The 14,654-nt window shown below is 36.6% G+C and overlaps 1 protein-coding gene across 1 annotated transcript in view; it reads left to right on the forward strand.

The window, feature by feature from the left end:
- Positions 1-14,654, forward strand: part of LOC130920148 (insulin-like growth factor-binding protein 4) — a 66,220-nt gene that overhangs the window by 31,229 nt on the left and 20,337 nt on the right. Inside the window, exon 2 of the mRNA XM_057843094.1 lies at positions 4,513-4,676. Coding sequence (XP_057699077.1) covers positions 4,513-4,676 — 164 coding nt within the window. The remainder of the gene's footprint in view (positions 1-4,512; positions 4,677-14,654) is intronic.

Raw genomic sequence — 14,654 nt, forward strand, 5'->3', positions numbered from 1 at the left:
TAATTAGGTTCATATTGGTGAGCCATGACCACCATTCACCAAATTTGTTTGGTCTTATTAATGTCCCGTCCCCAGCAAAAAGTGTTATGCTGTTATATCGTCCATACCAATATTAAGACCAAACCTACGCCCTTGATCTGTTGGTAAAGGCGGACTATACGAACGTATCAATAGCAAGCCACTCGGTCTATAAAAGAATCTGCTAATAGTCCTGAGATACATTACACGGTAAAAAAACATGTGGGCAATTATTTTATTTTTTTTTGCCTTAGACAGAAATGTTGCACTTTACCTATTTATTGAACTCAAAGAACTATGCTGAAATGTTGCATGGTTGTTACTGACCTAATTAATGCCTAATGAGTTTTACTGTGTGGCTGTTTTATTAGAATTATTTTTAAATACATTTCTGATCCTATCAAACAAATGCCATGAGGTTGAAGCTCACTGGCCCCACTATCAAAACCACTGGCCCAGGTCAACGGGTCAGTTATTAATCCCAATAATCACGAAAAAAGAACAATTTGCTTGAATCATATGAATAACATTTATATTTTATTAGGTAGACAGGTTTAATGAAGAGTGCAGCAAAACGATGCAAAAACTTGAATCTTGTGCGAGTTTTGGCGCTAAACTGATGTTTATAATTTTTATTATTTTTGTGTAACGTCGGCGTGTAACCAGCGTGTAGGGTCAGCATTTACCCGTTACCCATTTACAACTTAACGGGGTGCACCAACCCAGAACACGAATAACCCAACCAAAAACACGAATATTCTAGCACTGTCAAATTTATCGTGTTAACGGGCGGTAATGATTTTTTTAAACTAATCACGTTAAAATATTTGACGCATTTAATGCATGCGCGGAATGACCTGCTCATGCATTGCCTCAAACAGATTAGAAGACGCCGTTTTTTTGCACATTGAGAGCTAAGAGGCAGTGAAAGGCAGTGGACACAGGCGTTCATTGGAACGCGCCGTTTATTGGCATAAGCTTCGGCAACTCCTTCACAACAAACATAAGTATCATTTAGTGAAAGCGCAACAAAAATAATATTCCTATCTTTAAAAAAAAAATAATGTTCACAAAAAGAAAAGCTGGCATTCCCAATCAAAATAGCTTTGCAAAATACACATAAAACCTACTCAGACTTTGGTCAAACTACATTCAAACATTTCGTTTAGCTCAACAAATACACTGGATGGCAATATTTAGTCACAATACACAAACTATCAGTGGTCTCGTACGATTTGAAGCCAGCACTCAAATGAACGTGAATCACAATAGACCCTGTCTAAAAAAAAAAAAAGGGAGCTACAGCATCAGTCGAGGGACAAAACACATTCATTGGACTGATTTTTAAGTAATTTAAAACTCGCCATTGACACCTTGTGGTGTATTTCATTCACTATCCTACGTAGTTAAAGACACTGTGGAAGAACGGCTGTGACGTCACCGCTCGGCGACGTCAGCAATGGCGAGCTACTAGTTTATTTTTTGATTGAACATTTTACAAATTGTATTTAGTTTTACGGTATTTATTTATTTATATATATATATAAGGGTTTTAATATAAAATTACTATAACTTGCACTCACATTTATCTTTAAAGAACTCCAAGTCTTTCTATCTGTGAATCCCTTTAACAGAAAGAATCTAATGTTAATGCCATCTTGTGGATTTATTTTTATAATAAACAAATACATTACTTATGTACAGTATGTTGAATGTATATATCCGTGTTGTGTCTTATCTTTCCATTCCAACAATAATTTACAGAAAAATATGGCATATTTTAGCGATGGTTTGAATGCAATTAATTACGATTAATTAATTTTCAAGCTGTCATTAATTTGATTAAAAATTTTAATCATTTGACAGCCCTCACTCAAATCAACTCCATTCACCACATATATTTTAATGTTTTCGGGAAATAAACATACACAAAAAAAAAAAAAACAGACTGTAAGGTTGTCTTTAAATGGGATGGCATAACATCATTAAAACACTCAACTACCAGGAATGAATGTGAAATAAGATTTTTTTTTAAAATTGACGCATTATTTTTACTGGCCCCAACAGGCCAGTGGTTGGAGCATTCTGGTGGCCCTGATGGTTTTAAAAGTGCGTCCAGGCCACAGGGCCATTATATTGTCGACCCTTGCCTTCAGTTTAGTTTTTTTGTTTAAGTAAAGAAACATTTTTCAACAATAAATTGCCTTTTGCCTGTTTGAGAGGATGGTAGGATGTCCTTTTTGTAAGATGTCCTTTTATATAAGTGGTTATAAGTAGGGATGTCCCAATCCAGTCACGTGTTTGGAAATCAGGCCAATTGCGCCATTTTTCAGAGGATCAGAATTGGGTAATAAGGATCAGGTTTTTTAATTTATTAAAAATATATTTGTTTTTCTGCTTCATGCTCGTACAGCGCCACTGCCTCACCACTCCCTCCTGCAAAGCAGTGCGGCCAAACTGTCCAGGTTACGTTTGGTACTTAAAAGTTAACGATGATTGACAGATTTGTAGTTTTGATCTTTACAGAGAAACTTGGTAGCTCTATGATCAAAGGCACAAATGTTTCAATCATCGTTAAACTTGCATAAGTGTCCTTTGGCAACTCATTGTGCAAGTGAGAGGCTGTTTTCAGCAGCGTGAGCATCAAAGGGTGTGTGGACTTGAGTTGACTCACTCAAAGGCAGCCATTTTTCTGCATTATTCTTGTTCAAAAATAATTCACATTATGAAGGCGGCACAGTAGGACAGTAACATAATTGGAACTTTTGTTAAAAAACATCAACAACTTATTCTTCGGTATCGGATCGGGACTCGGTATCGGCAGATTGTCAAAATTAGGTGACTCGGACTCGGGTGCAAAAATATGCGATTGGGACATCCCTAGTTATGATGAGAAGTGGGTAGAGTAGCCAATAATTTTACTCAAGTTAGAGTAGCGTTACTTCAAAATAATGTTACTAAAGTAAAAGTAGTCATCCCAAAAATTTACCCAGGTACAAAAAAAAAGTATGATGAAAAGAATTGGTGAAAGGAATACTGAAATAATGAAATACTGCTTACAATGTCTGATTTTTTTAACACTATGGTGTATATTTTTTCTAAAGCTTGCCATCTATATGAACTGTTATTATTATATCTATAACAGTGGTTCTTAACCTGGGTTCGATCGAACCCCAGGGTCTCGGTAAGTAAGTCTAAGGGGTTCGGCGAATGTAAAGAAACACAGAGCCCTATTTTCTTACGCTGATTAAATCCAGGCAAAGTGGCTTAAGATCAGGTTTTGGACTGGTTTGCCCCCAATTTACAGGCTTAATCCATTTATTTTAACTGCTAGTCCTTGATCTGATTGGAGGAGGAACTAGTTTGCTCAGTGGAAGGTTGACTCGCACTTGTTATGCGGGAATACAACAGACCAATGGGTAGCGTGGTCTCAAATTTTTACCGGTTTATAAAACATGCTGTCAAAATGATACATATTTTGAATAGGAATTTGCTAAATTACTTGCTTGCTAGGTTAGATATATTGGTTATAAATTTGAAAAAAAAAAAAAAAAAATCCTTTATTATCTAATTTCGAAGGGTTCAGTGAATCCACATGTCAAACTTGTGTGGTTCGGTACTGACAGCAAGGTTAAGAACCACTGATCTATAATTTGCTAGAACCTGTTACATGACCATATTAGGTCAAAATAAATGCACAAAAATGATAAAATTCTGATTAGAAAAATCTACAGAAATGAAACATCACCCAGCCAAAGAGCATGTTATTTCTTAGTACTTAGTGCATCGGTACTGATACGCAGTGCAACACTAATTCTTAGCATGTCAGAGACAAAAAGCATGTTTAAAACAATGCACTTCTGATACCAGTCCAACATGTAAAAACTAAGACCACAGTACTTCAAAATCCAAAGGAAAATTTACCATGTAAAGGGTTAGGCAACACAACAGCCCCCTCTTCCTCTTTGCCAACAGTGTTAAACTGGATGCCTGGCAGGGTTCTTGTATTCCAAACAGAGTGCAAATATTCAGCTTTTATAGTTTAGCCTGCTTTGATTCCTGTGCCAATCTATAAAACAACACAGGTAATAAGCTGGAAGAATAAAACACTGCCAAGTCTCACAAGCCACAGGTGAAATGAGCGTGATTGTGTGCACAGAGGGGAGCACATGCACGTACACATACAAAACAGTGCCAACTTGTGCAGTGAAAATAGCCTTTAACAACCTCCATCTGGAGGGATGTTGGTTGAAGAGGGAGGCGACATTTCCTCAGGAAGCAGCTGGCAGCATGAAGTGCGACAGAACTAGACAATGTGGTACAGCCTGCAACAGGATGCTATCATTTAAAATACCTAATAAAAATTGTGGTAAGGCTGCAGTAATTATGAAGCAACAGGCGGTGAGCATAGTACCACACTCGTCTCAATGGGAGAAATGTAACTTTGACATACTAAAAATCTGATTATTTTGCTTTCTTCCTTATCGCCTTTAGTGATGGAAAGGCAGGATGAAATCATCCCCGAGCACCCAAACAACAGCAATATCCGATGCAGTACACAAGACAAACGGTGTATACAGAAAACCCTGGCTCGACTCCCACTGAAATCTACAAATCAGAGAAGCAACACAGCTAGGGAGGAAGCCAAGGCTGCACTGGTGAGTAAAAGAATAATTTAAGCAAGGTCAGAGAATAATACTTAGTTCATCTCTAAAAGCAGGCAATCACAAATTAAGTGGGATTGCACTAGATTAAATTAATAATGTACAGTAATGTACTGTGTAGCAATTACTTATAGTCAGAGGTGGGTAGTAATGTGTTACATTCACTCTGTTACATTTACTTGAGTAAATTTTGAGAAAAATGGACTTTAAGAGTAGTTTTACTAAACCTTACTTTTTCCTTTTATTTGAGTAGATTTGGGAAGAAGAAACACTCCTCTTACTCCACTCCTTTGGGCTACACTAGTCATTACAGTTTTCCTATGTATTCTACATATATATATATATATATATATATATATATATATATATATATATATATATATATATATATATATATATATATATATATATATATATATATATATATATATATATATATATTTTTTTTTTTGACAACGACCCCAACAGTAGCATTATCAGTTTCACCAATGAGACATGGCAACAATAATCACGTGACTTCAATATACCAATCAGACTCAAGCTTGGTTTATTTAGCTGATTTTTGCTTCTGCGTTCCAGTGACAGCAGAGCGACGGGGTAGAGACTACGCCATCATTGCGCATTCGAAGTTCTGCGTCAAGGGAATGCATTGCTCTGTAATTCACCGCGATGCCACTAGAGGGGTGTGATTTTGTCTTTGTACAGTTTCGAGGGACTCTAATCGAATTCCTTTAGTTTTTCTCTGGTTATTGACAGCAATGGCAGCATGGTTAATGGCGTAGGTCTGCCGTCAATGCTACGCAGAAGCATAAACCAGCCTTCAGTCATGTGGCGTCTTTAAAGCACCGTAAAAAATTTAGTACAGGTCCCCAGGTATGACGTACCCGACTTACGCAATTTCGACTTCACAACCCCCGAGTCTCGTCTGCCATTTTTTAAAAAGTCCTACACAAGTGGTGCTTAACCTGGGTTCGATCGAACCCAAGGGGTTTGGTGAGTCAGTCTAAGGGGTTCAGTGAAGGTTAAGACACGCAGGGTTCTATTTTTGGACGCTGACTAAATCTAGGCAAAGTGGTGTTTTAGGCCAGGTTTTGGACTGATTCGCCCCCAATTTACAAGCTTTATTCCAATTATTTTAACTGCAAGTCCTAGAGAAACCGGTTTGCTCAGTGGAAGGTTGACTCTCACTTGGTATGAGGAAGTGTAACAGACGTATGGGTAACGTGCACTGCGTTTACATAAAAAAAAAAATAAAAAAAAATATTGTGAATTTTACACCACCATGAAAATTGTCTGTGAGGCAAGGATGTGATAGAATGAGAACATCGACATGAAAACAAAAATAGAAACAGTATGAAATGAATCGAGTTTAATTTCATTTTTCAATGTGAGAAGCAAATCAAAATGCAAAATTATTCGTGGTAAATTCACACGTTCATCAGATTTGTGAGAAGATTGTTTATTTTTACCACAATGTCTCTGTGTACAAATTTGTCGATCATTGGTGCAGGGTTTTTCATTAAAGATATGCGCATTGGGCCAGTCTTGGTGTAGTGGTCTGATGATGCCTCAGGCAGGGTTAGGGTTACAAAAACATACATTTTGGCCTGTTCAAAAACATGCTGTCTAAATGAGAAGAAGTTAGAATGGAAATTCAGTTAGGTTTTAGCTTGCTAGCTTAGATATATCAACTTTGAATAAAAAAATGAATAAAAAAATTCTAATTCCAAAGGGTTTGGTTAATGCACAAGTGAAACTCATGGGGTTTGGCACCTTTAGCAAGGTTAAGAAAAAACAGTACCTTATTGTACCTCACAGTTTCTCCTATTTTACTTTATTTATTAGTATGACTGTTCTGCTCTTTCTGCGAAATGTGCATTTGATTATAATTTTGACTTTTGTTTTATGATGCATGCTTTTATTTTGGCAGAGGAAGCATAGTACGCGAGTAAGAGAGCATGTACACACAAAGAAGAACGTATTTGCGCAAACGAAAAATAGCGCACACACAGACACACAAGGAAAAGTGACTTTGCTCCCATGAAGAAGTCGCACAGCCAAGTGAGAGAGGGGAAAGATTACGGCTTAGCTCACTATCTAGCTAAGACTTAGCTCCAACGTAGATAGTAGTGCAAAGGACAGTACAATGACGTATGATGGATGTTTTTGGATAGTCATTTTGGGATTTACGGGGTAATTAGGGGTACTTAAAGCGTTAATTCCGATTTACGCAGAAATTCGGGTTACGTCACCCGTGTAGGAAAGGAACTCATTCGTAACCCGGGTTCTACCTGTATTTGACATAGAGCGCTGCCCTCAACATGACTTGAAAGCACAGATTTTCTCCTATTTTTTTTTTTTATTTGGCACCGATTGACCACTTAAAACCAGATATATGATCCTTTTAATTTCATAATAGGAACTTTGAAGGAACTATTCACTCTTCAACTATTCAAACTTGGAACTATTTTCTCCACTAAAGGGCACTCTTGCTCTTTGGACGAATGATGCTTCAGTTCTGTAGATTTTTTTTGTCTCTCCACCATTTTTTGTTTGTTTGTAATTCTTTGACCTAATATAGTTTTGAAATAGGTTATAGTACCGTATACTAATAACAGTTCATCTAGATAACTTGCGTGCTGAAAAACATTACCATTGTTTAAAAAAATATATATATATAATCAAACATCGTAAGCATTTACTCAAAATGTACCTCATTACTTGAGTGTTTTTTTCAAATACTTTTTTCCTAGTACTTCAATATATTTTTATTTAGGATGACTACTTTTATTTGAGTAATACTACTTTGAAGTAACGCTACACTTAATTGAGTACAATTTTTGGCTACTCTACTCACCTCTGCTTATAGTTAAAAACCCTGACATGGATTCTGCAACCAAAATTTACTTGAAAATAGCTGTCAGACCTAAATCAACAGAAATTGTTTCCCCCATTATAGTTTCTACTGTCTTGCAATTACCTCTACTACTCGAGTGTAACTTTTTAAGCCATAGACATAAGACTCTATGGGGAAGTTGAAGGTGTAAATGATTGTCAAAAGCTATGCAAAAAGCTGCAGCTCTAGCAGATGTTTTTTATTAAACATCTCCATTCGTCCAAAGCACAAGTCAGGCAATAAACTGTACGTATTACTTTATTACCAAACGTAACTTTTGATTGTCAGCTCTTGAAATTAAATCAAAGTTTACTTTGACAACAGCACTTAATCTTGAGCACTATTTAAAACATTTAACACGAATAAAAAGCATTCATATCTTAAAAAGCATTGAATCATTTTCCAATTTGAACACGTTAATCGTAATGCTTAAATTGAATGTGTTTGAATAAGAGAATGTTGATATGATGTCAATACAATTAAGATTTTTTTTTAAAGTTACACATTAACAGTTTGCACACAGTAGGCTATGTTAATATTAATAAAATGATGATTTAATGTCATATGTAACAGTCAAGAGAAATGGGAAAAATTAAATGAAAAAAATTATACTTCAAAAGCAGCAAATAATACACGATTAAAGAAAACATATACACTGATATTGTAGTGACTCTCATGTATGAGTGAAATTTCTATTCGTAATGGTGTGAATGTATACAGTGTGAGGGAAAAATATATGCTTTCTTGCTTTTGAATTTTGAAATGTATGTATTATTTTCATGTAAATCATAAGAATAACTAACGCAATATACACAGAAAACATTAGTTTCCATATTTGTATTAAACACTTCGTCCCGCCAAATATTTTGCTGCGTCATCAATTTTAAACAAATCAAATTTATATATTTGACCAAATGTATTTTCAAATTACTTTTATATTATCCTATCCACTGCATCAATAGTACAAGGGTGAATGTTTGCATAGGGACGGTGTCTTCCCATACAGTATGTTGTAGGAATAGAATTGACCCTAAAATTAGTAAGCAAATTATTTTTATGTTCAGACTTACATTTAACCCTTTCAACTTGCTGAATGTGCCAGTCCACCATCCCCCCCAAATGCACATTTGATTGGCTGATGACTAGACACCCTATCCCCACGCAGACTTACACAACCCCGACAGAAATACATGTCAAACCGCCTCCTCCACCCCTTTCAAAGTGGAGGGATATTGGAAGGTTTTTTTTCGGCTAGCAGTAGCAGCCACTTGAAGTGTTGTAAAAAGAAGTGTTGTAGAGGTGGGGAACACGCCACTACTTTTACTACCGAAAGTCCGACCTGCTCAGAGTTAGCATAACATTGAACTGTGTGAACTGCCTAACCTCCAAAACACGAGTAGGAAGCTCCTGAGAAAGAAGTGTCTTTCTCTATGTGCTTTCTACTATAAATGTTAATGAAACTGTGAGAAATGTACACTCTAAAAAAAAATCCACCGGCTCTACTTAAAAAAATTGTTGTCACAATTTGCATTTAATTTTTTAAGTAAATTCAACTAAGCAATGATTAAGTACTTCCCATATAAATTTTATAACTGGACTAACTCAATTAGTATAGTTGAACCATCATTATTTATTGTCCTCCACAAGCTTTATTGTGTAGAACCAACTCAATTTTTAAGTCCAAGTTTTAGCATTAATAAGAAATAAAACTACTTCATTTAGGTTGCTGTAACTCCTTCATTTTAATTTCTCAACTCAAAAGTTGATGCAAAATGGTACTTAAATTTATTGAGTAAGAGTAACTCATTCATTTTCCATGCCGCTTTTTCCCCTCGCGAGGGTCACGGAGGTGCTGGAGCCTATCTCAGCTAACTATGGGCAGTAGGCAGGGGACACCCTGAACTGGTTGCCAGCACAAGGAGACATACAACCATTCAGGCACACACTCATACCTACGGACAATTTAGAGTGCTCAATCAGCCTACCATGCATGTTTTTGGGATGTGGGAGGAAACCGGAGTTCCCGGAGGAAAACCCACACAGGCACGGGGAGAACATGCAAACTCCACACAGGAAGGCCGAAGCCTGGGATTGAACCCTTGATCTCAGAACTGTGAGGTGGACGTGCTAACCACTCAGCCACCGTGCTGCCTAAGAGTAACTTGTTTTTCTAAAATAAATTGGACATGGCAACTCCAGTTTTATTTGGAAAAATATATATATCTCAAAACTCAAAAGAATGGACAAAATAAAAGTGCAGAGCAAAACCAATATAAACATCCTAAACATTGTCAACAGTTCACTTCAGGTGCAGGTATAAACGAAAAGTGTACTTCCAGTACTCTGATACACAGATATGGCACAACAACACACAGTGCAAAACAAGTGTACAACAAAATGTTTGCAAATGTACAAACAATATAGGGTGATTGAAAAGAAACTCCTGTTTTAAGATAATTTATTTAAATGTTGTAAACATTTTTGTAATTTTTTGAGTATGCTGCTTGATGTATGGTAATGAAATCTGTTTTCATTTTCTTTCAAACTGCAAATATTGTAAAGCAGAAAATGGCCAATTCTTTTCCCATGGTAATATGCACATGTGATGGGAATTTAGGAAGTTGCACCAACTTAATAATGGAATATAAATTAAATTTCACTCACTTAATCTTTCCCTTTGTTACGTGAAAGCAGAAAAGCTTATTCAAAAACAATATACTTTTAAGTTAATACGTCTTTCTTAATATTTAACCCTTTAAGGTCTGGGCCTATTTTGTCTGATTTTGCATGCCTTTGAAGTTGCCTTTATATTTCAAAGAAAGAATTGTTTACGATGGCCTGGTTTGGTCCCTTTTTTTGTGACACCTTGAACTTCATGTCCAAACTGTTGTTTCCGTCAGTGACCAATTATAAATCATCATTTTGGGCCCAAAAAGACCAAAAATTCCACAATCGTTTTGTCAAAATTTTTAATTTTGATGTCCAATTGACAACCAAACATGCGTAACGAACCGTTTTGAAACTTTGTAATATTTATTCAACATGTTAGGATGAACATTCAACCAAAAAAATTTGGAATAAATAGTCTTATATTTGACAATTCAACATAAACAACAGGTATAGCATAGGTGTTTTTTTGCCTTTATACATGCTCTAGTCAAAACAGGTTATATACAGCAGACCGAACAGTGAAAAAATATATACCATCTAACACAAAAAGTGTTTAGAGGCCATCTCTTTATGAGTTTAGGTATTGCGGCCCATCACCTGATGAAAACTATGTACACACAATCAAGCTTCTTGAACACACATTTATATACACAAATTGAGAAGACTGATTGTGGCAAAAAATTTATATATATATAACATTGGGGGGAAAAAAGTATTTTCAAAAATATTTACAATAAACAAGTTAAATTTTTTTCAGGCATGCCACTCCGAAAAGCAGTTTCGTCCTGGAATTCGAAACAGGGTGACATCACACAGCCCACACTTCCATGGGGTGTTGGTCCTCTTTCCACCCTTCCATTTTCATTTCACTTTACTTTCATTGTCACTATAAATGTACATGAAAAAAAGTCAGTATTTATGAAAATAATAAAGTATAAAATAAAAATATATACAGCAATAAATAATAATGGAAATCTATATGTATGACAATAGAAAGAATACCATAGCTGAATATGTGCTACATCCCTAATCTTCATATAGAAAGAAGATCACCACAATTATAAATTCCTGCCTTGGATACACACAGTTCACGTACGACTTTGATCTGATATGCACATTTTATTATTATATACACAAACACACACTTATATTGCATCAAAATTAACTTTGTCATGCAATATCAAAAGAAACTTTCAAAAGAAACTTTTTCCAGCCTAAAAAAAAAAAAGTGAGTTTGCTTACCTCTGCTCGTCGATGGCGTCACCCACGTGTTCAAATACGTCACTATCTTCACTCCAGGACTCTTCCGAAGAAGACGATGATGACGAATTTGGACCATCCTCTTCCTCAAGTTGATCAAATAGCACAATTGCTTGCGCTAAATTTAGTTTTCCGTTCATTCTCAAAGTCACACAAAGTCGCTGCTAGATCCAAACGGCCGTCGGCTCGCCACCTCGCTGCTTCAGAACACTCCTCCCTCTCGTACGGTGGAACCTCGCATGGCAGTTATATTTATTTAAAAAACGCATTTTGTGCTTCCACTGTGACTTCGAAAGGGTTCGTTTGATTTTTGGTTTTTTCATGGAGCTTCCGTTTTGAAAAAGGACAAGAAATGATGGAAATATAGACACAAACAAATGATCCATGCAGCGTTTTAATGTTTTTTTGAGAGGACAATAAAATTATAAAACTTAAATGACAATATCTCACATTTTAATTGGTCGATTGACTTCAAATAATAACGAGAGTAAACCGCAACTTCCGCACTTTAAAACGAGACCAACCAACGGCATGTGGGTGACGTATTTAAAACGTGAGGGCGCTTCAAGGACGATGTGCGCTGAGGACGCGCCGGCGCGTCCTTCGACTCTCAGGTATTTTAAATTTTTTATGTTCTTCGTCCGATTACTCCATTATTCGAACTAACTAGTTCATCGAGTAATCGGCTACTAAAATAATCAATTGCTGCAGCCCTAAAAACCACACTAAAACACAATCAATGTAAATTTCCTTTATACGAAGAAAGGGAGAATTCCCCCATTTAGAAAAAAATGACTTTCTCCCATGAAAATAACAATTTTCACTTTTTTCATGTTTACGTAGGAAATCCATCAGCATATTTGTGAGAAATGTAGCCCCGACGCCCGTACACCCATTCTGTTTGGTCTTATTAATGTCCCGTCCCCAGCAAGACATGTGCACAGGGGCATCACTAGGTTTTAAGAACAGGGGGGGCTTAGCCCCCAGAAGATGCACATGATGTAAGTGAATATATTAGCGTACAAGCACAAAATTTTACAAAGAGCCAGCAAAGAAGAAAAAAAAGAATAAAAAAAAAAAATGTATTCATTTTTATTGTTGTTGTAGTTACAGTGTATTTTAAACTTGCAAGTTACTTGGTAGATGGAAGCATCAAAGAATGCTAATGCTATAGAGTGCTACTTAAAAATATATATATACGGTATTATTGTTATATTTCAGCGTCTACAAGGCGACGCTAACTTTTTGTAAATTGAGGGTAATGTAAACTCAGCAGGATAACAGCACATTATTTTAAGATGACACTCGACACGCAGAATGCTAATGCTAACGAGAACGTTAATGCTATGCTAAAGCTCCAAGCCAACTATCATCATCGCGTTTACAATGGCGTCACCACTCTCTTCCCTCCTCCCCCCTCCCGCTCTGCTCTATCCAGACAGCTGTCAAAATTAGACAACTCACCTTTCATTCAACCATATTGTAGAAACACGCCCTTCACATCCTCAGTATCGGTAATGGCGTTGCAAAGATGGAAAATTAATTAGTTAGATTACTCACTACTGAAAAAATAACACCGTTATACTTTAACGCCAGGCCGGTACCGAAGGTCACAGGGAAAATGTGGAGTGGATTTTCAGTGATGTGGGCGTTCTCTATATCAGTGTTTTTAACCACGGCACACTGGCGAGAAATTATCCAATATCGCTTTTTTTGTTTTGTTTTTTACGTCATCGAGTTGTAGAAGGAAGGAAGGAAGGACTAGGTAAAAGGTTTCGGTTGTGTGCAAATGAGCGAGGTATTTCTCGTGTCACGTTCAAGAACTGCTTGGATTTCTAGCCACCTTGCTGTCCGCGACAATGTGGACCCCAGCACGTCTACTGTACATCATTGGATTAGACTCGTCAAGTGTCGATATACACGAGTGTCCTTTCCATATGTGACGACCGTCAGTCCTCCCTCTGTGTTTTATTCCAACACATGAGTGTCCTTTCCATAAGTGACGACCGTCAATCCTCCCTCTGTGTTTTATTCCAACACATTCTCGAGGACAGCAAGATGGCCGATGGCAGTTCTTGAATGCGATACCAGCAACTCTCCAACAGCGCCATGGTGCCAAGCAAGCTTAAACATCATCTCCAAAAGAAACGCCCATCACTTCAAAACAAGTCGATGGACTATTTTTGTTTTTCTTGAAAACAGAGAAACAGGCAACTTGCAAAGGTAAATGAGAAAGCCATCAACTGCTGAACTGCTTGTTGCTGAACTTGTTGCTAAATTCAAAAAGTCCCACACTGTGGCAGAGAAATTAATACTACCTGCCTGCAAAGTGATTGTCAGCGAGATGCTCGGCCCTGATGCGGTTAAAGACATTGCTAAAGTCCCCGTGTCTGATAAGTCTGAGAATTTCAAGCCTGATTGCGATAAAAAAAAAAAGAGAAAGAGCTGTTAAAGAAGAGCTTCGTGTGCGCCTTTCTTCAATTTCAACCAGGATATCGGCTTTGTGTTCATCTAAACAGGCTGAAGTCACACTGAGTTTGAATAAATATTGAGAAATTATTGGATAATTTAATATACTGCACAGGAAGCAATTTTGGAACACTATTGGTTTGTGGTGTCCCGAGACATTTTTTCCTATGTAAAAACGTGCCGTGACTCAGAAAAGGTTGAAAAAGTCTGCTCTATATGAGCAAGTGGAATGGATTGGATAACGACGCACTGATGGGGCTCTCTACCTACAGAAACTGACAGATTCATGATCATATTGAAGTACCCTAACGACGCCACTGGGTGTACATGTAGGTTATGCTGTTTATAGCATCCTTAACGATGTTGAGACCAAACCTACGCCCTTGAATAGTACACAACTCTTTTCAATGACAGCGGAAATTTAAATTTCAGAGAACATAAAGAAATATATATGAAGTATGGAAAAAGTTATTTGACCCACAAAAAAAAAAAACTATATAATTTGGGGAAAAAATGCTGAAGTTGGTATGAACAAAATTTTATATAATTTAATTAAGTAATGTTTACAAGGTACTTCATTGCATGAATAAATTGTGCATGTTTTAGTATGATTGTCATGGATACGATTTATGAACCAAACATCATAGGTATAGATTAATAATGAGTTAAATCCTTTT

The sequence above is a fragment of the Corythoichthys intestinalis genome, chromosome 8 (assembly GCF_030265065.1).
Source record: "Corythoichthys intestinalis isolate RoL2023-P3 chromosome 8, ASM3026506v1, whole genome shotgun sequence".
NCBI classification, from domain to species: Eukaryota; Metazoa; Chordata; class Actinopteri; order Syngnathiformes; family Syngnathidae; genus Corythoichthys; species Corythoichthys intestinalis.